This window comes from Macaca nemestrina, chromosome 7, assembly GCF_043159975.1.
Source record: "Macaca nemestrina isolate mMacNem1 chromosome 7, mMacNem.hap1, whole genome shotgun sequence".
NCBI classification, from domain to species: domain Eukaryota; kingdom Metazoa; phylum Chordata; class Mammalia; order Primates; family Cercopithecidae; genus Macaca; species Macaca nemestrina.
The window spans coordinates 142,891,602-142,917,505 of record NC_092131.1 but is presented as its reverse complement, the minus strand read 5'-3'; the positions used below and the strand labels follow the sequence as shown (position 1 = coordinate 142,917,505).

General features: G+C 41.8%; 1 protein-coding gene across 1 annotated transcript in view; it reads right to left on the bottom strand.

Annotated features, from left to right (window-relative positions):
- The window catches only part of LOC105489507 (myosin IE), a 239,949-nt gene that overhangs the window by 87,632 nt on the left and 126,413 nt on the right, over positions 1–25,904 (bottom strand). The window contains exons 5-9 of the mRNA XM_011754342.3: positions 14,977–15,064; positions 9,907–9,996; positions 5,730–5,861; positions 2,495–2,629; positions 875–1,007 (exon numbers count right to left, since the gene is read on the bottom strand). Of these exons, the coding sequence (XP_011752644.1) occupies positions 875–1,007; positions 2,495–2,629; positions 5,730–5,861; positions 9,907–9,996; positions 14,977–15,064 (578 nt within the window). The remainder of the gene's footprint in view (positions 1–874; positions 1,008–2,494; positions 2,630–5,729; positions 5,862–9,906; positions 9,997–14,976; positions 15,065–25,904) is intronic.

Below are 25,904 nucleotides of genomic sequence, written 5' to 3'. Positions count from 1 at the left end.
GTCAGCAATGAGTGGGATACTATTTATTACTAAGCATCTAAATTTATCATCCTTAAAGAATGCTGAGAAAGGAAGAATGTCTTCCTGGGTGGTTAAAGGATGTGTGGGTTCTGAGAGCAGCCTGCAAGCTGTTGATGCCTAAGAGGCTAAAGTCATGTGCCGCTGTATTTATGGTAGATTTTGGGCACATATAACCAACAACATCTCTCTGCAGGAAGAACCCTGATTTTTTTTCTCAAAGAGTAAAAACGACCATTTAGGTGTGGAGGCTCCAGCTATGCAGATGTGATCATTAAAGGTGATCATCAGAAATGTCAACACAACAGTCAACGTCCATCTTTTCCTGTGCTCAGAAATCCAATCTAATCCAATCCGTGGAACAAACTGTGAAGCTGTGAACTTCCCCTATTTACATATATTATATTGCTTGCTCTTTAAAATCTTTAAGTGAATTTAGATCCTAAAGACCAGTTACTTAAAGGTTTTCATAAAGAGACTAAATCTTTTGCATGAAGCCATTACTCTTCTTAAGATCATTACTCTTCTTAAGCCATTACTCTTAAAGATCACTTTATCTTTAAACCGAGATGTGAAATCCTCCCAGCTTTCCCCAGGTTAATGATAAATTGAAACGATTCCATTTATCATCGATGATGTGGGACTTGGAAAGGCTGGGGATAAGGAGAGGGGCAGGTGCATACAAGAGGTCTGACCTCTCGTGAAGCCATTCTGTTCTGCCACAGAGGACACGTAGATTTCTCACTTCTTCCCAATATTCCCATTTAAGATCTAAGCAAAGGAAAGTGCTGGGTTACTTCTAATCAGAGCTAGCCACCCCTCATTCAATCAATGACCACGTGCCAGGGCTACGCACACTCTTCACTCTCCACAGCTGCGTAGTTGCCAACTTCTTTGAAGCTGATGTTTCCCAGGTGGAGAATACCCGCCACGATCTGCAACACCAGCGTTTGCTCTTCTGCAAAGATCCCAATCACATTCATGGCATGCTGGAAGAGAAAAGAGAAACTATCCAGAGAAACTGGTCGTTAGCTTTAAAAGCAGCCAAGGCAGAGCAGTTGCTCTAAATAAGGGTGTGACAAGTACAGACGAGTCAAAAAGAAAAAAAAAAAACATAGATTGGGTTGTGCAGTCAGTCACATGTGGCTGACCTTGTGATGACAGCCGGACATTCTTGTACAACATGATCACTGCCCAGTGTACACATTCTTCTCATGTCTCAAAGTCATGCTGGAAGGGCAGTTCTGTCTCTAAGCAGAGCATGCCGTCCTCCAGGAATAAGGGAATACTCCAGGAGGAATGAGACTCGGAGGAGTGGTAGTTGTACACAAAGCCTCCAAGTCCTATCTTCATCCTTTGATGTGTTCTTATTGCCAGCTTCCCCTCGAAGGTCACTGCTGACCTTTCCACCTACTCCAAGTGGACTCAAGAGATCTTTCCCTTCATCAGGAGGGATAAGAATATGTTGTACTTGCAAAAGGATCTAATGAAAAATCTCCAGGAAATCCAATAAAAGCATCATTTAAAAGTACAGTTTCTGAGGTCCCTTAAATGCAATAAATACCGCTAAAATGTCTAAATCTTAGAGAGCCATCTCCTAAGAAAACTATACTCTAGGACCAGTGTGCAGACTCCTTACTGGCACTTTTTCTCCCATCTGCTCTGAGGCCATGTGACCTGTTGACACCATTTTGTTTCCTGGCACCCAGGACACAGTCTGTCTGAACTTTCTGTCCCTTTCAACCACAAATGTACTGAATCCACACTACTCATTCAGACTCTACTGCTCAGTTCGGGATCTGAGTTGAGGAATAGTCACCAGCTTGAAACAGACTCAAAGGGCAGTGGTCATGAAGGCCTTTGAGGCTAAGTGGGTGGTCAGCTTACCTCTAGAAAGTTCTAGATTGGCTCATTTTAGTTGCTGCTCACAGGATGGAACCCCTCCATAATCTACCAAGTTTTACAACTTGGCCCATAACATACATGCAATGTGAAGGGCGTGGCACAGAAAAAGGGTCCTCTGCCCTGCGCAGTACAGACGGGAACAGAGTCTTCAAAACCAGAAAAGAAATAAGAGAAAAGACTAAAGATGTTCCAAAATTTCTAAACCTATGCAGTCCACAGACGTGCTGTTTGCTTAGCCCTTCTAAGATAACAGCTCACGAACAGAGTAGGCCATCAGCAAACAGGTGTGCTCAATGTACGCATCATTTTTGCCTATTTACCAGAGCTCCTGCAGGGGGATAATGATGAATTCATGTCTTTTCATCCATCTCAAATCATTAAGTGGTCCTCAGGCAACTGGCGCATGGGTATGAAAGGGCACTGGAACATGAATGAGCACACAGAGTGCTCACACAGAACCAGGCAGACATTTGATGCAGCTCTTCGCTTTATCAAGCTTCACTGCCCTTTCGGCCACAGGAAATGGCCAGCTGGGAGAGCAGAACCCGCCTGGCCCTGCGCCGGCACTTACCAGAGTTTCCTGAAACTCCCGCCTGTCGTCAATGTCATCAACCTTGTATGAGCCCGAGAGGCTCAGGTAGTAATAATAGTCCATGCTGGTGATGCCAAGGCCGTGCTTCTGCTCTGCAGAGGCGCCCTCGATGAGCTGGAGCACGAGAACACAGGTTGAGCCATGATGTGGACCACAAGGCACCCGAAGTCGCCTCATGCATCCTGCAGCCACCATTCCCAAACCCAGTGATGAGGACTTTCTATCTCTGCTTTCTAAAATTATAGGCAGTCCTGGCTCCCAAATATGTACCTGTAGTAGCCCCATGTCATCTCTGCAAATTTTGATTCCTAACTCCGGAAAGACCTGCAAGAGCTGAGGATTTTCCCTGGTCCACTGAAAGGAACTCGACTGCCACCCTTGGCAGAGTGGAAAGCAAAACAGATTTTCATTACTTAGCTCCTGCACAACTTGCTACAGCTTTTTCAAGTGGAGCTGGCTTTTCCATGCTTCTCACTGCAGGGTGCATGTTAAAAAACTGCCATGCAGCTTCTTGCTCTCTGGTATTCTGAAACCTCCTGACCAATGACTGTCCCTTGGCTTGTTTTTTATAGACAGGGTCTTGCTCTGTCACCCAAGGTGGAGTGTAGTGGCACAATCTTGGCTCATGACAGCCTTGATCTCCCAGGCTCAAGCAATTCTCCCCCTTTAGCCTCCTAAGTAGCTGGGACTAAAGGCATGTACCACCATGTCCAGTTAATTTTTTAACTTTTTGCAGAGACAGTCTCACTCTGTTGCCCAGGTTGGTTTCAAATTCCTGGGCTCAAGCAATTCTCCCACCTCAGCCTCCCAAAGCGCTGGGATTATAGATGTGAGTCACCACGCTCAACTCCTTGGCTTTTTGTTCAAACTCTGATGTCCGCCTTGGGCCTGGGCAAGACCCTCTTACTGGGCTTTAACCAGTGGTGTGCTGGAAAATGTTTAACCGTTGAGGAAAAAAATTGATTTGTAGTGTTTGCCAATATTCATGGTATAAATATTCCCACTCTGACTGATTTCAACTACCAAAGAAATGTCACAGAAGGAAGAGGGAAGAGATGTGCATCGCCCATGCGAACCAGCTCCAGCACACCCTGGCTCTAACCTAATAATATTTAGGAAAATAGTGACAGCTCCCATCCATGCTTCCCACCTTCGTCAAGTTGCACAACGCCGTCCTGGCTCCCCTCCCCGCATAGGGGGCCTCATCTCCATTACTGAGAAGCTCTAGGTCACCCCATGACATCAGGCTTCCTTCATTTCCTGCCCTGTCTCCTGAATGTTCATCTTTTGGTCCCACCCCTTCCTTTTTTTCCTCTATTTTCAGTCCTCTCCCCACCCATATACTGTAGATTCCCTCTAACTTGCATCTTCAAATCTTCTCTAACTCTCTTCTAGCTACAAACACGCTACTCTTTTTTTTTTTTTTGAGACGGAGTCTCGCTCAGTCGCCCAGGCTGGAGTGCAGGGGCGCCATCTTGGCTCACTGCAAGCTCCTCCTCCCGGGTTCACGCCATTCTCCTGCCTCAGCCTCCTGAGTAGCTGGGACTACAGGCGCCTGCCACCATGCCCAGCTAAATTTTTGTATTTTTAGTAGAGACGGGTTTTCACCGTGTTAGCCAGGATGGTCTCGATCTCCTGACCTTGTGATCCACCCGCCTCGGCCTCCCAAAGTGCTGGGATTACAGGCGTGAGCCACCATGCCCCGCCAAGAATTACTTTCATGTCAGAATCTTGAAGCCCTGAGCCCACCAGATCCCAGCCTCTATTCCGGTGGTTTCTGACCTAAGGGCAGAGGACTCCTGGGGAAGGGTTAGGGTTTGCATTTATTTAAAGAAGTCCTGGCATCCATTATACACTTCCATCTAGCACTCAGTATTATTTCTGTGAAATATGTATATTTTTTCACTTATCTATACATGTTGCTTTAATACGATTTTAAAAATGACTGAATTCACAGACGTTTTAGACATTTATTATACTTCTTCAATCAACAGATATCAACTAAAAGAATTATTTGGCATCACCTAAGATATGTATGTAACTGAAAAGACTGAATGTGAGCTATTACACAGTTTAATGTCCTTCTAATACAGGGATCCGCAAACTAAACATGAAACAAAACAAAACAAAAAACAGTGACCAGGCCTTTCTTCGAAGAAAGTCCAATGTGGATCTTCAATATAAAATACTAATAACTAAATAGAACATAAAAAATTTGGTTATTAACATCATTGTATTTTTTAAGTACTTAAAAACTTTTACAAAAGTAGCTGAATCAGGGCCAGGCACAGTGGCTCATGCCTGTAATCCCAGCAGTTTGGGAGGTTGAGGTGGGTGGGTCACTTGAGTCCGAGAGGTAGAGGCCAGCCTGCGTAATGTGGTGAAACCCCACCTCTACGAAAAATGCAAAAATCAGCCAGGTATGGTGCCATGTGCCTACAGGCCCAGCTACTTGGGAGGCTGAGGCAGGAAGATCATTTGAGCCCAGGATGCAGAGGTTGCAGTGAGCCAAGATTGTGCCACTGCACTCTAGCCTGGGCGACAGAGCAAGACCCTGTCACGAATAAAAAAATAAATAAAATAAAAGTAGCCGACTCAGATGACTGCTGAGGCCTGTAACATAACCGAAAAGCACCCTGCACACTGCTCTGGCCCCAAACTCTCCACGACTTCTGAGGGTCTAGGTGGAAACTTTTCAACTTGGCATTGAAGATCCCAAACCTATCTCAAATCTTCCCTCCCACAGCTCACGTGCTGGAGATGCCTGCCCTGCACACAGGCTGAGGCCGGGCTCCCTGACTGACTTTCCCTCTCCCACCTCCACTGCTTTAGCGCAGGACACCTGTCTTTCCTGATCAATCCCCTCCACTCTCCATCCGGGTTCTACCTCCTTCATACCTCTCCTACTATCCGGCCAAACCTGCCCACATGAATTCCTTTGGCAAAGACTCCAACACTCCTCATTTTGTTTTGAAGTTACGTCAATACTTCCTTGATGATTTAGCTTTGGGGGAATTGTTGTCTTATCACTCCAATTAGAACTCATTCTCCTTGAGGGCAGGGGCATTCTCACAATTCTGCACATTGACTTGCACATGGTACCATAATCAGTCCTCCCTGGCTTGCCAGACTACACTCTATGCCTGAAGTCTGAGAAATATTTTAATGTAGAGAAGGGACAGGAAGTGGGCAGGAAAAAAGTAGAAAGGAAAACCTGGTAAAATATGTGAAAACTCCGCTCTCCTGGGTTCCTCATCACCACCCTAGATTTTTCCAGAAGGAAGTTGGAGATCTTTCCACCATCTGGTTCCCCACCTGGACTGAACTGGATTTCAAAGTATTTTCCCTGCAAGAAAGTTAGGGATTTCCTTCAGTGGTTGGTGAACAAAACATGATGTCCCAAACAGGCTTTGAATACAGTATAGATTTCAAGGAAATTCATTAATAAAAGACACATTCTGAATTACACCTAATTTGAGTCTAGACTTCCTTACAGTTTTCAATCAGACAATAACCCGTGCTTTTGTCCAGCCACAGGATTGTGTTATGAGCGAGCACCTATCATTCCAGCATGACTAAATAAGGATATGCTCTATTCCTTGCTCCTTTCCCCCCCGTAGGTGCCCGCCTGCTCAACCGGAAGGTGTAAAAAATGAGGCAGAAAAATGGCACGGCACCCTTTCAGAGGAAGAGCACTCTTGCTGTCAGACTTCACCTCATGGCTTTGAGCAAAAACACTCAATCCCTCTTACCTATGGAACATCTAAAATGTTTATCCGAAATGAAAACACTTTATGACTGCTAATAGGGAACAAAGGAGAATAAAAGCCTAGACTGCAGTTGAAAAGGTATCTGGGTTGTTATTTTAATTATATATAGCCAGGCGTGGTGGTTCACGCCTGTAATCCCAGCACTTTGGGAGGCCGAGGCAGGTGGATCACTGGAGGTCAGGAGTTCGAAACCCACCTGGCCAACATGGTGAAACCCCATCTCTGCTAAAAATACAAAAAATTAGCTGGGCATGGTGGCAGGTGCCTGCAGTACCAGTGAGGCAGGAGAATCGCTTGAACCCGGGAGGTGGAGGATGCAGTGAGCCGAGATTATGCCACTGAACTCCAGCCTGAGCCACAAAGCAAGACTCTGTACAAAAAAACAAAATAAAATGAATAAAAATTATATAATTATTATAACAATTATATATCATATATAATTGTTATAATAATTATTATATATAATATATATATTTAAATTGTTCTTTTTTTCTCACTAGAACTTAATTTCTCTCCTGTCCTCAGAAACTTAAGCACCCTCAGAGGCCAGAAGAGTAAATACAAATAAAGGAAAAGAGGGAGCCATGTGGTCTATGGCCAGACTAGAGAAGATGCCCAGCCTCACCACATTCACATGTAACATAAAAATGTGTATGCTCACTAAATCCACCCATTTCAGGGATGAATTCAGCTGGATTTTATGTCTGTGACTGGAGCTGTAAACTCATTAAGGGCAAGAAAAGTACTGTGCACACTGCAAATGTGTGAGTACATGCTGTGTTCCTGTTCTTAATTATTCTAGGTGTCAAGAGACACCACCAAAGAAGGCCAGCTTCTAACTGTCTATGTGTCTTAATCTGATGACCTTCTTCCTCGCGGCAAAAAACAAAAACACCCAGCAGCACCAGGCAGAGAACCAGCAGCCATGGCTCTGCGGAACGTCAGTGGCACCTGAGCAAAGCTTGCTGAACAGGAGCTCCCGTGCTTCCTTTGGTGGCCGCCTTCACCACGCTTTCCTTTTGGCATGTGATAGAGGGAATAATTCAGTGCCTGTCCCCCATTCCTCATCAGTTGAGGGAAAATGAAACCAAACAGAACATCTGACCCAGGAAAGGCAGGTGTTGGACAGGCAAGCTCCCAAGTCCTCCTAGCAGCGGAGCTCAACCTTGGCTGCCCCTTAGAAACACCTGGGGAGCCTTTCCAACATGCTGTCAGCCCTGGCCACGCACATCAGACTCTCTAGGACGAGGGCCCAGAGCTGTGTGGTTTTCAAAAAGTCCCCAGCTGATTTTTATGTGTGGTCAAGGTTGAGAACCACTGCTGTAATAAAATAAAATGCATATGCATGGCTCATAATTATCACATAAAAGTTAACCTTTCTAACAAAAGGTTAACATATTTATAGGACTGCTGTATAGCAGCCTTGGGGGGAAGGCAGGAAATTGTATAAAGGGAATAGAATGTTGCATTTGCATTTTGATAATGAAACGAAAAGAAGTTTCAACTCAACCCTTGGTAATGATTTATTTCCTATGTTGGGTGCCGGATACATAGATGTTCATTGTATTATTTTTAAATCGTGTTTGAAATATTTCATAATACATTCTGTAACTTGAAAAGATTTATAAGTGTTAAATATATACATTCTTATGCTTCATAATACCTGTGCACTTTTAAAAGTGAAATTACTCATAATTCTACCCTGATGCCACTTCTTCATTCTCTTGCTAAATAATCACTGTCAGATGTCAAACTTGGATTTATATATCTCTTAGCTACATTTCATATCATGTGCACATTTAAAAAACAAAGGAACATATTGTAAATATTGTTCTGTAATCTGTTTTTTTAATTTAACAACATATTCTGAATATCTTTTAAAATAAGTAGTTATTTAAGCAGGAAACTTATCTAATTTATTCTAGAAGTATTGTTGGGCAAAGATAATGAACGACTAAAATTTTAATAACAACTGCCCCATCACTCTCCTGGAAGAATGTATCAGTTCTCAACCAATAGCATGTTTTCTTGATTATTATCAATCAACTTAATGTTTGCCCATGTGAGAGACAGAAAATGATATGTGGTTTTCATTTACATTTCTCTCATCCATGATGGTGAATAGTGGGAGACAGAGAGAAAGAGACAGAGAGAGTGTGTGTGTGTGTAGGTGAGTGTGTCAGTGTGTGTCTGAATTGTCTCTCCCCACCTTTCCATCAGGATTGTATAAAAATTTGCAATTAGGAAAATAATAAATGTTGAGTGTTTTTGTTATTTACAGAAATTGATGTATCCTCCAAATATAATGAACAATTTATATTGCAAAAATCAATGAAGATATCAATTTAATTATTTTTTTCTGGTCTCCAAGGAATCCAAGACAGGGGAAAAGGCAAATAAAGAGTTAAATTTGGTCAAGTCCATTTTTACAAGATTTAGATTGAAAATTAAGAAAAAAGTTCAAGTGGAAAATTTGTTTAATTCTTCTTTCCTCTTTTATTATCCGGAAAACTTCAAGATAACACAACTCAGGCATTGGGCCCAAATATGACAGACAAACAAATGAGTAGTTTGAATAATATTGGAAAGCAAAGAAAGTAAGGGCAAGTCTAACAGAGAGAACCCACCAGGGAACTTGACAATTATTATATGAGCACATAGTAAAAACTCTCTTGGAAATAGAAGCTTCTTTCCAAAATAGACAGTGGAAAAGAAAATTGTTTTTCTCCAAAATTCCCACTTATTTATTTTAAAATGTTCCAGAATCAGCCTCACAGATGGCTCCGTGAATGCTTTAGTGCCAGACATGATCTATGGTTGAAATAAGATGCAAAATCTATATAAATCAAGGTTACTGGGTAAACATTTGTTTCTCTGTAAATGTGGCTTTTGTTAAGGGGAACATACTCATATTCAGCCTTGCCAGCTTTCCTATTTACCTCCTCGGGAGACACTCAGACAGAAACATGACTAAAGAAGCCTTCACAACAATGCATTTGGTTGATATTTTCATTACCAGTTAGGTAAACCAGTTAAGAGGCAACCTGTGAGGCCAGGTCCAGTCACTTTGGGATGTCGTTAGGTTATATGAGTAGGGCATAAGACAGATGCACAAAGCCAGAGGGCTGGGGTGGGCAGGCAGCTCGCTCTGAGGGACGGAGAGGAGGAAGTTTGTCTCCAAGGTGCCAGATCAGTCCAACTCTCTGCACCCTTCACAGTCTATGGACCAAGTTCTAAGAAGCAAAACCACTGCCAGTGGTTGATACCTGGGATACCCATCTACTCTAGTTATTTCTTGGTCTAGGAAAGCAAGTCTTTCCTCCAGGGCATAAAGACAACTCCTCCAAGGCCAAAGCTGCCACTTTCATCATTTATTTTCCTTAGTAAGGCAACTGATGTGGAAAATGATTTTCAAAATTATCTTGTTTGTATCCCCGGGGCACAAAAAAGGATAAACTGCAGCTTGGTGGCATGCTGCTATAGAAAATGAAGGAAAGATTGAAGAGGTGGCCTCCTGATGGCATGTGAAAAGCTCCCATTTCCCGTGGGATACTGGATTTCAGTCAGAAACATCAGCATTATCAATCAAGTGACACTGTCTGAAACAGGGAAGAGACTTACAAATCGGCTGGAGTTGTTGTTCCGGACGGTCTTGGCGTTCCCGAAGGCCTCCAGCAGTGGGTTGGACTGTAGGATAATGTCCTTCACGTGCTGTCCCAGCAAACAGACTGGAGATTAGGAAGGTGTGAACACCTACCGCACAGTATGCCAAACTTTCTCTAAGGAGCTGGTTTCTGAATGCATTAAGGCGAGGGGCCCCACATCCATGTGTCACTGGCGGGGTTTCTGAAGGATTTATTCTTTCACCATGACAGACCTCAACCTGTTTGTGTATTTGGGTCTTCCAGTTCTCATGGCTTGATACAGGATCCCCAGGAGCCAGGGTGCCACTGTGAATCAGGAACTATTCACACAAACGTTCTCAGCTTGGGTTTCCAAATTGATTGCTGCAGCTTCACCTTGCACTTGTGGGAGTGCCAGGTATCACAGCAGGAAAAAAAGTGAAGTGGTACATGAAGGGGTGCCTCCTTGCTGTTCTGGCCAGGGTCTTTCTTCTCACTACCCCTTCCCAACTAGTCTACCCACCCATCTCATCCCACCTCCACCTGCTTCACTGCAAGTCATCTTAAGGAAAATTAACCCACTTCCCCCCCGCAAACAAGGTCATGGAAATACAGCCTGGTGTTTCTCAAACTTTAATATTCATGAATCACCTGGGGATCTTGTCAAACTGCAGATGTGGACTTAGTAAGGTTGGGGTAGGGCCCAAGAATCTGCATTTGTAGCCAGCTCCCTGGTGTTGCTGGTTTTGCCAGCATTGATACACACTTTGGGCAGCAAGGGTCAACAGTGGATTGTGTGGAACAAGTCCTGGCCTACTAGGGGGGAAGGATTTGTTTTTCAAACATCCCAGTTCTGTGCAAAAGTGTGCAAAACACACCATAGACACGAGACAGCTCAAGAGATAGAATTTGATGTTGGAGAAGTCTTTCAACAAGTGAGTCATTCCTTGTACTTCTAATTATTCACATGCTATGGTTAAACATGTTCCAGAAATAACAAGTCTTCTGGCTTGTGCTCTTTAGCTACTGACTAATTCCAAGCCAAGGGCTCTGTATCATTGTCCTCATAGGAAAACAGGAAGAGGAAAATCAACATTAACTGCCTGCAGTCTGGCTACCAGGTCGCAGGGGTGTAGCAAAGAGGAGTAAATTAATGCACTAACTACTGACTGACTATGTAACAGCCAAAGTGTTCTTCTGGCACCCTCCTGAACCTTCAGGAGAGAAACTGCCATGAGAAATGAGAACTGGGCTTTCACTGTGACTGGGGAATCATCCTTAGCAATGGCACTAACGGCAATTCTGGGGGTGGTCCTTTCATGGGTCAGTTTCAAAGCCTAGAAACACACTTTCAACTCTCTTTTAAAAACTCGTGGATTTATAAAACTCTGCTTTTCTTTGTACAATCAATTTTGAGTTTGTGGATCTTCATTAACTCTATCTTTTTTTTTCGCTGGCCACACATGCCTATACCATTTAACAACACTCAGCTTCTCTCAGGAAGAGAACAAAAGACAGAATCTTCTTCTATCTTTTCCCTTTTTAAATTACAGACTTTAAAAATGAGAATCTTTATATATCCATCCATCCATCCATCCATCTATATGTATTCATCAACAATCAGGGATGTCCAACAGAATTCTGTGGCATGCGGCAGGCATATTAGGGAAAAGAGAAAGAGCAAACCAAGGTAAAAGAGCAGCTCATCGGCCGGGCACGGTGGCTCACGCCTGTAATCCCAGCACTTTGGGAAGCCAAGGCGGGCAAATCATGAGGTCAAGAGATCAAGACCATCCTGGCCAACATAGTGAAACCCCATCTCTACTAAAAATACAAAAATTAGCTGGGCATAGTGGCACATGCCTGTAGTCCCAGCTACTCAGGAGGCTGAGGCAGGAGAATCGCTTGAACCCAGGAGACAGAGGTTGCAGTGAGCTGAGATTGCACCACTACACTCCAGCCTGGCGACAGAGCAAGACTTTGTCTAAAAAAAAAAAAAAAAAAAAAAAGAGCAGACCATCTGTAAAACAGCATCCTGGATTCTTGTCTCCATGTCAACCCTCTCAGGATCCAGTACAACCACAGGAATAGAGAAAAAGCAAGTGCAATCACAGGAATAGAGAAAAGCAAGTACAATCACAGGAATAGAGAAAAGCAAGTACAATCACAGGAATAGAGAAAAGCAAGTACAATCACAGGAATAGAGAAAAACAAGTGCAATCACAGGAATAGAGAAAAGCAAGTACAACCACAGGAATAGAGAAAGGCAAGTGCAATCACAGGAATAGAGAAAAGCAAGTACAATCACAGGAATAGAGAAAGGCAAGTGGACTGGACCACATGAACCCAGGTTCTAGAGCTGCCCTTACTGTCCAATATGGAAGCCATAAACTACCCCAACTGAGATGTAACTATAGAATACACACTGTATTTCAAAGACTTAGTACCAAAAAAATAAAATATCTCATTAATTTTGTTATATTGATTATATAATAGAATCTTTTTTTTACATATTGGGTTAAATAATACTATTTTTAAAAGTAATTTCCTTTTTCTCTTTCTACTTCTTTTAATATGGCTACTAGAAAATTTAGAATTACACATATGGCTTGCTTCATCTTTCCACTGGACAGAGCTGCTCTCCATCTTCCTTTCATTCAGAGAAGGAGGCCACTTTAAGAACCCTTCACTCTGCAGCCTTAGTTTGCTCTTTCCCTTTTCCCTGATATGCTCTCTACACGCCACAAAATTCTGTTGGACATCACTGATCACTGATGAACAGATATGGATGGATGGGATGGATGGATGGATGGATGGATGGATGGATGGATGGATGGATGGATACATAAATATTCTCAGTTTTAAAGTCTGTAAGTAAAGAAGGGAAGAGATAGAGAAGATTCAGTCTTTGGTTCTCTCCCTGAGAGAAGCTATTGTTAAATGGTATAGGCACGTCTGGCCAGCAAACAAAAGATAGAAAGAGTCGATCCACAAACTCAAAGGAGGACTATTTGGCTCTACCTTAAGCTTTCTGATCTACCAGTACATGATAGAACACTATTTAATTAATATATAGGAGCCAGACATGGTGGCTTACGCCTGTAATCCCAGCACTTTGGGAGGCCCAGGTGGGTGGATCGCTTGAGCTTAGGGGTTTGAGACCAGCCTGGGCAACGTGGTGAAACCCTGTCCCTACCAAAAATAAAAAAAATTAGCCAGGCATGGTGGTACACACCTGTGGTCCCAGCTACTTGGGAGGTTGAGGTGGAAGGATTGCATAAGCCCAGGAGCAGGAGGCTGCAGTGAGCCAAGATCACGCCACTGCACTTCAGCCTGAGTGACAGAGTGAGACCCCGTCCCAAAAAAGAAAAAAAAAAAAGAATCACAATAAAGGGAATTTTGTGTGTCTTTTAAAAGTCTACAGCCGACCATGGCAATAACATTAAATAGTTCTGATTTTAAAAACTAATCTTTGGAATGAATTCTGTCACCAGTGGTGCACAGTGGTGATGAGTGCCAAGCTTGGGCTGCCCCTTACGGACCTCAGCTCTCCATCACCATCATCCATGGCTCTGGGGAGCAGGCTCTACTCATTCCTGCCAATGCTGATTTTAATTTTCACCTCTTGAGTGTCCTCATTCTCTGGATCTTTTCTCTTTCCTAACATTTCCTTTACACTCTTTAATCTCTCTTTTTTCCTTCTCTTTTTCCCCTTTCTCTGTCTATGTCCTTTAAAATTTTTATAAGTTTCTTGAATTGGTAAGTGGTTCACATAGTTCAAACCATGCAAGTTTCTAAAGGGTATACAGGAAGGGTAGGCCCTTCTCCCAATCCCCCAGCTCCCCTCCCTCAAGACAACTGTTGTGGACAGTTTTTTGTGTATACTTCGAGGGATATGTGACACATATACAAACATATAGAAATATACACTCTCTTTTGATCCCTCAAATGGCAGCATATATTACACACAATGTTCTGAACCTTGCCTTTTGTAATTAATCATATATGTTAGAGACCATTGTCTATCAGTACATGAAGCCTCATTTTTATTGGTGTATAATATTCTATTATATAATGAACCACAAATTATTTCCCCAGTTGCCTAGTGATGAACACTTAAGTTATTTCCAGTCTTTTGCGTTACCAAAATCGCCAGAAATAACTTTATACATGTATTATTGTGTATACATTTCAGCATCTCTAAAGAATAAATTCTTTTCAGAACTGCTGCATTGAATGGCAAATATGTATAAGTTTAATAGATTTTGCTGAAATGTCCTTCATTAAAATGTACTAGTTCATCTCCTACCAGCAATGTATGAAAACAACTGCGTCCCTACTTCCTATCAATCAAGTGTTTAAAACATGGTAAGATTTTGGCCAATCTGATAGGCAAAAAATAGTTTTCTAATGTAGTTTTAATTTGTATTTTTCTTGTTATCATGATGGTGAACATACTTTCATGTTTTGTGAGTAATTTATCTTTCTTTTTCTATGAGTTGTCTTTCATGTCCTTTGTTTATTTTCCTTTTGGGTTGCTGAACTTTTTATTGATTTGTAGGAGTTCATTATATATTAGGCACTTCTACCTTAAAATATGCTATTCCTTAATCCCAGCACTTTGGGAGTCTGAGGCGGGCAGATCATGAGGTCAGGAGTTCGAAACCAGACTGGCCAACATAGTGAAACCCCATCTCTACTAAAAATACAAAAATTAGCTAGGCATGGTGGGGCACGCCTGTAATTTCAGCTACTCAGGAGGCTGAGGCAGGAGAATCGCTTGAACCCGGGAGGCAGAGGTTGTGGTGAGGTGAGATCGCGCCACTGCACCACTCCAGCCTGGGCAACAGAGCGAGACTCTTGTCTCAAAAAAATATATACATACACACACACACATACACACACACACACGTGCGCACGCTATTCCTTTCCATTCCAGATTTCAAGTTTCACAGTTATAGAAGAACCAGTGTCTTTTCTGTGGAAGAAAAATTCTTTTCTAACAGCAAATGGAGCCTCTTACATTTCCCACAGCATAAGGTATCATAATGGGCCACTGCCCACTCACCTGGACTTTGGGGCCTCCTCCAGACACTCTGGAGATGTAGCTCATGATATATTTGGCAGCCACTGTTTTTCCGGCACCACTTTCACCACTAAAGAAAAACAGACAAAGTGCCCACCTGAGAAGTGGATTACAACCAGCTCCCTTCCTTGTCCCCCTCCATCACACAAAACAGACAAAGACAAAACAGGCAGAAAAGAATCCTTTTTTTTTTTTTTTTTTTTTTTTAAGTGCAACACCAGTAGAGAAAGGCAAGTTACAGCAGGATTAAGACGCCCATGTGAGTCGGATTAACATGGTGTGGATAATTACCACTGTGCACACCACTGACCATTAAGCATTTTACATGCCCAATAATGGGGGATATGATTAGGAAAATTATGGAGTATCACAAGGGTGGAATTCTGCATAAATTACAACTGACATGAAGACTGTAAACACAGGAAACAAGCATATGAAATCACGGTAAGTGAAATAAGTCATTCAAGTTATATATAAAACATGATTACAATTTTTTTTTTAAAAGTACCTAAGAAAAAAAGACTGGAACTACCATAAAATGTTAACAAAGGCTTTGGTCAAGGCAGAGACTATGAGAAACTTGTTTTAATTCATTAGTTTTCAAACATTTTGTAATGCATATGCTATTTTTGTAATTTAAAAAAAGAAAAGAAAAAGTGGGCACTCTGAGGTTTCAAACCATGTGCCTTGAACTGATGCAAGCTTCCTTATTTTAGAAGTTCTAAAATTAAACCTTGAAGCAATATTACACATCCTGAGTAACAAAGGCCACCTTCCGCTGGGTAGCCTTCCTGCACGGGGAGAGCCTTTGTTAATAATATATAGTCTGCTCTTCAAAATTCCCATTCTTCCTTCAAAATCCCCCTGAATTGATAATGACCTCAATTCAAAACATGCTTAAGTCAGTCAGATTTTTCATCTTTCTGTTGGTACCCTTTGTGTTACCAGGATAGAGTTAAAGCACCCCATGTCATATAAAATGATGACGGGAGTTAGTATGAAAAATTCAGGCTGTTACAAGTTCATAGGACAATATTTTTGTTTGCTCTTTGCAATAAAAAATTTTAGGGTGCAGGGCAAATGTTCTGTGAATATCCAGCCCAAATCGATTGTTATCAATTGCTGACTTACCCAATAAAAGAGAAAACATTTGCTTAGGGAAAAACCAAGCAAGGCGACCCTCCCATTCCCAAAAGGAAACTGAAATTTGAAATAATTTTACATTTCAAAACAAACCAAAACAAACGAACAAAGAATTGAGCTGGCCATATAGCAAAACTCAGAACTTCGCTGAATTTCCTTGAACTAATAATATGGTTTTAAAGAAATTATGGGGAGGTGGGAACCATCCTCTGTTCAGAGCTCATGACCTTCAAAAGTCTGAACCCATCTATGCAATTCACTCACTATCCTAGTGCTATGCTCCCGGCTTCATGGTCACATGAGTAAGAAAACCAAACTGAAATTTCATAAGCTACAGTAGCAAGTAGAAAACCAGCAAGCCTGGGACAAGCTGTCACACTGCTTCCAGAGGACATGCTTACTCACAGTCAGTAAGTAGGTCTGGCAAATTCAACTCCATGGGGAAATTATATTTCAAATGGTTGACATACTCAGATGATGTATTTACTAGATCCAGGGTCAATACATGCACTCTCTCATTTGAATTACACGTTTTGGCAACAATGAAACTCCATTTTATAAGTTGGAAACAACGTAAACATTCAAGAATATTGGAAAGTTCAAGATTACAATGGTACAACCACCCAATATAATATTGCAGTCATTTGAAATACTTAGGAAGACTATGTAGCAACATAAAGATAATGCAGCTAAAGTTAAGTGGTAATGTGAAATACCTATAAACTATATTTATAACAAGTTTACAACTATGTGAAAATAACGTATGGACAAAAACAAATCCAAAAGGAAAAAGAAATATTCCTGACTTGTTAGGAGGCTGGTATAGGAATGGTTTTTTGTGTTTTTTTTGAAATGGAGTCTCACTTTGTCGCCCAGGCTGGAGTGCAGTGCACAATCTCGGCTCACTGACACCTCCACCTCCCAGGTTCAAATGATTCTCTTGCCCCGGCCTCCCAAGTATCTGTGATTATGGGTGTGCACCCCACACCTAGCTAATTTTTTAATTTTTAGTAGACACAGGGTTTCACCATGTTAGCCAGGCTGGTCCCAAACTCCTGACCCCAGGTGATCCACCTGCCTTGGCCTCCCAAAGTGCTGGGATTACAGGCGTGAGCCGCAGCGCCTGGCTCTTTTTTCTTTTGATGTGCTTTCTCATAATACTTAATTTTTTTTTTTAGATTTTTAGGCCGGGTGCAGTGTCTCATGCCTGTAATCCCAGCACTTTGGGAGGCCAAGGTGGACAGATCACTTGAGGTCAGGAGTTCAAGACCAGCCTGGCCAACATGGTGAATCCCCGTCTCTACTAAAAATACAAAAATTAGCTGGGCGTGGTGGCAGGTGCCTGTAAGCCCAGCTACTCAGGAGGCTAAGGCAGGAGAATTTCTTGAACCCGGGAGGCAGAGGTTGCAGTGAGCCAAGATTGCGCCATTGCACTCCATCCTGGGCAACAAGAGTGAAACTCTGTCTCACCAAAAAAAAAAAAAAAAAAATTGTTTTCAAAGATTTTTTGAGATTTGTGTCTTTCAGAGTTTTTAAAACAGCTTTTCCAGAGAATAAGGGGGGGATCACACCTCACAATGATAATCACCACTGACCAATTTCATTATATTATTATACAACTTCCTATATATCACCATGAGTATGTGTATTTTCCTTAAGTTTACACTGTCACATTTAAGCTTCGTTAGAACAAGCTGGAAAAGAGAGAGAGGGTGAGCACGAGCAAACCCTATTAGAATCAGAATATAAAATAATATATATAAAGTAGAATTTATTAAATTTAAAAAAGAATTATAAAATAAAAGTAAAGTAATCCTAATAATCCCCCCACTGTGTCTTTGGTTAATACTGTATTCAGACATGAAATATTTTGTCTCTTTTGTTGGAAACAAAAGAAAGTAATAATAATGGAAAGTAGCTCTTTTCATACATTAAAATAAGTATACCATTTCCAAAAATAGGGTATCTGCATTCTCAGTAACTGTGATATTTTCCAGAAGACTTAAAATAATTAGTTCTCACTAAACATTGATCGGAATTTTCGTTACTTGGTTTCAATTTACAGACACTTAAGAAGAATTTTTATTGATCAGAAGCTGCTGATTTGGTCAAAATATGGTACAATAATGGAATGTTACAGAATGACTTGAAACTTACAGTATATACAACCATAATTATACTGGCCTATTTGGGATGAGAAAATACTGCTTCTTCTTGGGGACTAAAACCCAAGTTAAAAGAAAGTGAAGATATCAGACAAAATAATATATCCCAAATTATTTACTTTATATCTCATAGCAGTTGTTGTAGGGCAACTTGCTTTGTTTATGCTTCCAGGCAGCTCTTCCTAATTTAATTGACTTTTAAAATGGACATGCACACACACACAAATACTCTAGAAATTAGGAAAATATGCCAGTAGTTCCCACATCTGGCAGTCTATCAGAATCGTCAGAGTACTTTTTAATTGCCCATGTCTGGGCCCGTCTTCTGACCTGCTGGATCCCAGTCTCCAGGGACAGGGTCTAGGAATAGGAATTTCTAACAAACTCCCTAGTTCTTGTATAGCCAGCTGGGAATAAGCCAAGCAATTTTAAATCAAAATCATAACAGACTTTATAGGAAATATTAATTCAAATAGGAAGTATTGTAGAGTGTGTGTCTGTGTGTGTCTGTGGGTCTGTGTACTAACTATAGAAATGGAAACATACGGTAAAATATCAATGAAATGGAAAGAATGTTCTGCGGAAAAAAAGCCATTTACAATGGTATAATCCGAGGACCATAATTATTTTTCTGAGAAACGTTATTCCTCACTTAAAAGTCAATAATATTTTCTATTCACTTCAACTTATTCAGCAAATGTAAAAATATTTCAGTTCCTTTTTCTTTTTTTCTTTTTATTTATTTATTTATTTTTGAGACGGAGTCTTGCTCTGTCGCCCAGGCTGGAGTGCAGTGGCACAATCTCAGCTCATTGCAAGCTCCACCTCCCAGGTTCACGCCATTCTCCTGCCTCAGCCTCCCAAGTAGCTGGGACTACAGGCACCCACTACCATGCCCGGCTAACTTTTTGTATTTTTAGTAGAGACGGGGTGTAACCTTCTTAGCCAGGATGGTCTCGATCTCCTGACTTCGTGATCAGCCCGCCTCAGCCTCCCAAAGCGCTGGGATTACAGGCGTGAGCCACCACACCCGGTTGTTCTTTTTTATTTTTATTTTTTGAGATAGTCCATAAAATAAGTAGGATCAGCTGTTATCACTGTTGGAAGACTCACCAATGCACTCCCATCACCCATTTCTGATCTCAAAATCTCTCTCCTGGTTGTTTCTGTACCACAGGAACTGGTGTTCCCTTGTAACTGGCTGAATCAATGTAATTGAAATGTCACTTTTCCAACTTTTTGTTTGTGGTTTAAAAAGGACAGACACTTAAAACAAAAATGATGCCTACTTTTGTTCACCCAACAAGCATTGTCTAACACCCCCCTGCCCCAGTGTGTTAAGCCGAAGGCTAGAATGAGATGTGGCTCCTGTCAGAGAAGAAGTCACTCACTGTCCCACAGGGCAGTCAAGTATACAAAGGCTATTAATAACACAGTGGCGATGGGGGTATGGTTTTAGGGATTTGTGGGTGGCAACTATCCTTGATGAGAAGATTCCTAAACAAAGTCACAACTAGTTATATCTCAACAAGGACAATCAAATTAGCCAGGTGGGTTGTGTGTGTATGTGTACTTGTGTGTACACATATTAGGGGCTGGGATGAAGCCTGAGCCATACATAAGAGGCAAAAATTCTGTGGGGTACATGTGAAGGGAATCATGGGTAAACAGGACTTGAGGAGACAGTGGCTCACACCTGTAATCTCAATAATCTGGGGGGCCAAGAGAGTTGGAGAACCAGCCTTAGCAAACAGCAAGATCTTGTTTCTTAAAAAGAACAAAAACAAAACCAAAAAACACAAAAGAAACAATAATAATAATAAAACAAATAAAAATAAAAACAATTGGTTGAGTGCAGTGGCTCACGCCCAGGACTTTGGGAAGCCAAGGCGAGTGGATCACCTGAGGTCAGGAGTTCAAGAGCAGCCTGGCCGACATGGTGAAACCCTGTCTCTACTAAAAATACAAAAAAATTGGCCAGGCGTGGTGGCACGCGCCTATAGCCCCAGCTGCTCAAGAGGTCTGAGGCAGAAGAATCACTTGAACCTGGGGGGCAGAGGTTGCAGTGAGCTGAGACTGCACCACTGCACTCCAGCCTGGGTGACAGAATAAGACTCCATCTCAAAAATAAATAAAATAAATAAAAATAAAAATGTTTAAATAAAAACAATTAAAAATAATTAGGTGGGTGTGGTAGTGTGCTCCTCTGTTTTTAGTTACTTGGGAGGCTGAGGTGGGAGGATCATTTGAGTCTGGGAGGTTGAGACTGCAGTGAGCTATTGTTGAGCTACTGCACTCCAGTCTGGGTAACAGAGTGAGATTCTGTCTCTTAAAAAAAAAAAAAAAAGAGGCCGGACGCGGTGGCTCAAGCCTGTAATCCCAGCACTATGGGAGGCCGAGGCGGGTGGATCACGAGGTCAGGAGATCGAGACTATCCTGGCTAACATGGTGAAACCCCGTCTCTACTAAAAATACAAAAAACTAGCCGGGCGTGGTGGCGGGCGCCTGTAGTCTCAGCTACTTGGGAGGCTGAGGCGGGAGAATGGCGTGAACCCGGGAGGCGGAGCTTGCAGTGAGCCGAGATCACGCCACTGCACTCCAGCCTGGGAGACACAGTGAGACTCCGTCTCAAAAAAAAAAAAAAAAAAAAAAGAAAGAAAAAAAATTTAAACAAATAAATAAATGATAGGGCTTGACTGTGAGGTGGGAAGCTGGGAGTGGAGCTGGAAGGCAGTGCAGAGATCCAAGACAGTGACCTTGGGTTCAGGTTTGGGGATGCACCAAGGGTTCTGGCCTGTGCCATTTCGTGCTACATTTTATACAGACTCTAGACTTCCATTTTCTCAAGGCAGCATACTGATGAATTTGCCTTTACCTATATAGAACAACTGATACATTATTTAGTTTTTCAAAATTGACACAATCTATTAATGTAAAAGTGAACCACTATCTGACTTCTGTAAATACAAAACCAGAATCACTTGCCCAAAATTAAAACCTTAAAAATAAATACAATGAAAATAAAATCGCTATAGTGAAAATAATGCAAATACCCATCAACGTAGAATCGATAAGTAAACATATCTCTTAGCATTGTTCACTAAGAGGGCCTTAAAGCAATGGCACACCGGTGTCACTAAACACACAAAGCACCAGATACTGGTCTCTGAATACCATTCTTCAATAAAAGGGAAAATTCAAGCTGGGCGTGAAACATATAACTGTGCCAAAAGGTAAGGAAATGTATAGTGACTGGTGTCGACATGTCAAGCATAGAAGAGCCAGCTGGAAGGGGTTCCCACTGACCAAATCAAAATAAGTAATGATAATAATGGATTATGATCCTTTGAATAAAATTGGAAGCCATAAATCCATACTGCCATAAGAAAGTAAATGAGTCAATCAATAAATAGGAGAGAAGGGAAAGATCTTCCTCATAGTGGAATACCAACTAATAAATGTAGAAGGAATGATGGAAATAGATCGTCACCATTTGGCAGCCATCATACAGGTGACCAGGAGTCATTAATGGATGTTAAGGCTGGTAGGTGGAGGTTTGATGTGGAGCAGGATGTTGTCATAATCTCAGAATATATCCCCACAAAACACACATCCTAAAAGAAAATACAGTGAATTTAATGTGAAGAAACCTATCAGATGCCTATGGAACCAGGTGATCAAGAGCACTGCATTGTTTCTATAGTAGTCCAACCTGGAACGCATGACCTGAGCCTGGTCAAGAGCACTGCATTGTTTCTATGGTAGTCCAGCCTAGAACGCATGACCTCAGCCTGGTCACGAGGAAATGGGCAGACTCAGCCTGAGGTCATCCTACAAAATTTAATGCCTGAACTCTTTAGAGCTGTAAAGGGCAAAAAACATGGCAAACACAGAGAACAAGATAGAAAAGTCAGAGAGGCCCACAGAGAAGCAAGAAGATGCATGTGGCTTCATGGGGGCCAACAGAGTCAGGATCAACTGTGTCAATGTGTTGGGGAGATAAACAAGACAATGGAAATTCCCACTGGGCTTATTTAATTAGACCCTGCTTTATTTTTTATTTTTTCAAATATAGAGATATATAGTATTGAACACAACTCTTATTTCAAAAGGTATAACCCAAGGACAAAAAATAAAGGGATAGTTTTTTTAAAAACCAATTTTTGTAATTCTAGAGTTATAAAAGATGAACACAGTTGTTCATCTATTTAAATATAGTCCAGACGATGAGAAATAACATCAATTCCAAAGGAGGCTCGAAAGGAACACACTGAAATATTGTGGCTATGATAATTGTAGGTAGGATATGTTCATTGTGTGTATCATGCATGTCAGAGACTTGTTATATGTGCTTCACATGTATCAATCACTTGGTCTGCATAAGAGCCCTGTGAGGTAGGTGCTTTTATTATCTCCATTATTTGAAGTGAGAAAAGGTAGGCAACTTGCTAAAGGACGCTCAGCTAGTGAGTGGCAGAGCTAGAAAAGGAGGTGAGAGAGGCTGTATCGGGGGCCAGAGCTCTACTGCCCAGAGCAAGGTAAACCTTGAAGATTCTCATATGGGTTGACTAGTTAATCAAAATCCACAAGATTTCCCAAAGTAACCCCATGAATAGCATAGTTTATAGTATTAGCAAACTTTTAGCTACTCCTGAGTCTTTACTGATACACACCCATTTAAGCAAGCCTTCTGCCAACAACATTTATTTCACACAGAGTTGTAACTAACAAATAATAAATAGCCTACATCACTGTGATCACAAGACAAAATAATTCTGCGAGAATGAGAAACCACATCAAAGAAGGTCCTGGACAACCTTCTCCAATGACTCAATTCACAGACTCCCCTTCCTGGCAGCGCTACTAGATCTGGAACAGAAACAAGTCGGAGGTGAAGCACATCTGGGAGGTTCCAGGGCTATGGAGAGAGGGGTCCTCTGTCCAACTTTAGAATTTCACTAAAAAACTAATTCTCAAATACATGCCATGGCTAATGGTATAAGAGACAAAAACAAACAGCCATGCTGAAACCACTGGGTAAATAAGACAAATTTATTCTTTAACAGATTGAGGAAAGTGTGAATAAGACCAACAGCTGTTATTTCTTCCCAACCCCAGACAAATATCTAGTTAACTGGTGTTGTCAAGCAAACAAAATTTTCGCCTAGTCTGCCAAGAACATGGATGGCCCCATGGCAATGCTCATCTTGGCCCAGCCTGATGCAGTCAGAAGAACCCAATGCTGAGTATAAAGACCAAGTTTGAGTCCCAGCTCAGCTATTTCCCAGCTCTAAAATTCCTTTTAATGTTACTAGCGGATCTTTTACATCACTCTTTAAGAGTTAAAAAATTTTTTCCATGTATATTTCCTCATTACACTTTCTTTACATTCCTTTAAGGTATGAATTCCCATTTTATAGATGAAGTAACTGAGGCTTGCATGGGTCACATGCCTTAGACAGAAAGAATAGAATCTACCCTATGACTCCCCCCAGAGATCTTTCCACTGCACCTCATGACTGAAAGTGGTAATGCATTATTAACCAGTTAACCTAACACCTGCTGGCTAAAAGCAGCAGACAAAAGTATAAAGACCGCTGTACCGGAGGCGGACAGCCCTGGCTGGGAGCACAACTTTGTCACATTTCAAATGCAAGATTTGAACAGTTTCATTACCTCTTGAGACTCAGTTTCTTGATCTGCAAAAGTGGGGGATAGCAACACCTAGTTTGCCACGCTGATGTAAAGATGAAAAATGATATAATTAAATGGATGCAAAGAAAGTACTCAAAAAGAGTTGCTGTTACGATTATGGGTAATATATTAATTAGGCAGCCCTCCTGAATAGCACTCCTTAGCTGATGATAAAGGAGTTTTAGCTACCAGACTAGAATGTAAGATTTGCAGAAGGCTTGGGGAAGAGGGTCAGTCTGGGCCCTTGCTCTTCAAATTTACAGCCAGCGGCAGCCCCAGGCAACCCTACCATGGTTAGAGGTATGGGCTGACAGGGCCTCCCAAAGCCAGGCCAGGGGGATGGCGAGCTCAAAGGCCGGTGCTGCTGGGATAAACAAGAAATTGGGTGGACCCACAGCAACTCAGGAGAGCCCTGAAAAGAGTCCCTATGCTAATAATAAAAGATTCCTGAAATACATCAAAGGCAGGAAGATAGCTTGAGAATCCGGAGACACCTGATGGTGCCACGGCAAAGAGTACAGGATACCCAAGAGCCAAATATTGAAGGCACTGGGAATTTTTCCCTTTTATCTTTACTACTGCAAAAATGCCATATTTCAAATCTAAAATATATATTGAAGCACACGAGTCAGAAATCTCAGCTCGTGATGACTACTATCTCCTTTTCCTGTATGAAAATTCTCTTACTCAATCAGTCAGCAAATCCCACTGATGTACCTTCAAAATATCTCTCATGTCTTTATTTATTCTTTAAAAAAGTATTTATTTAGCTCCTAGGCAGGATGCACCCGACAAAGACTTTGCAAACTGGTGCTGGATATATTTAGGACAGATGGTCTACTCACCAGAAAATAACTGCGTCAGGATATTTCAAATAAAAAAAGTAGAAACAGCACCAAATGGGATGCTTTCCAATTGACATCATATTTTTTAAACAGCCTAAGGCGCAACAGCCGATTTAGGCCAAAAGTGATAAGAATTCACTTTTGATGGCAGCCATAAAAGTGCCACATACATGTTCTCCGAGGCCCCGTGATTCTCCATGGGTCAGTTGGCAAGGGCTTCACAAATGTGAAGTGTGTGGCCAGAGGGCCACACTGCCAAGATCTTGTCTGGTGATGTAGAGATGGTGGAGATCATGGACAAGCTTGCCAGTTCTTCCTTTACCACATCATGACCATTTTGTTGAACAGATTTGCAGAGATGTCCCTGACATCCAAAGGTATCACATATGTGGTTCTAATGCACAAATCCAAATTCTGGATTTTGGAGAACAGATTAATGAGCTAAGCCGATATGGGTGGCTCATTTATTGGGCTCACAGGTACCCACCAAGCCTTCAGGGGCTCACTATCATTCCTTTTTTTAATTTTTAATTTTTTTTTTTTTGAGATAAGAGTCTTGCTCTGTTGTCCAGGCTGGAGTGCAGTGGTGCCATCTTGGCTCACTGCAACCTCCACCTTCTGGGTTCAACTGATTCTCCTGCCTCAGCTTTCCGAGTAGCTGGGATTACAGGCGCCTGCCACCACGCCCAGATAATCTTTGTATTTTTAGTAGAGATGGGCTTTCACCATGTTGGCCAGGCTGGTCTCGAACTCCTGACCTCAGGTGATCTGCCCACCTGCTGGGATTACAGGAGTGAGCCACTGCGCCCAGCCTCACTATCATTCTTAATGATGCTAATGTAGCTATTGCTGCTGCATTTTTCTGTTGGCACTGCCCAGAGTCTACCTCTACTTGCCCATTCTTTTGTTTCTTTACAGGTTTATTGAAAGTCATACGTTGGCTTCCTCTTTGCCTTTCTAATTCAGGTCAGGCCCTCACTGCTGCACTAGATTTCCATATTCCCTCAACATCCCATCTCTTTTCTACCAATAGCCTTATCTTCTTGAACCAGCCATCAATGCT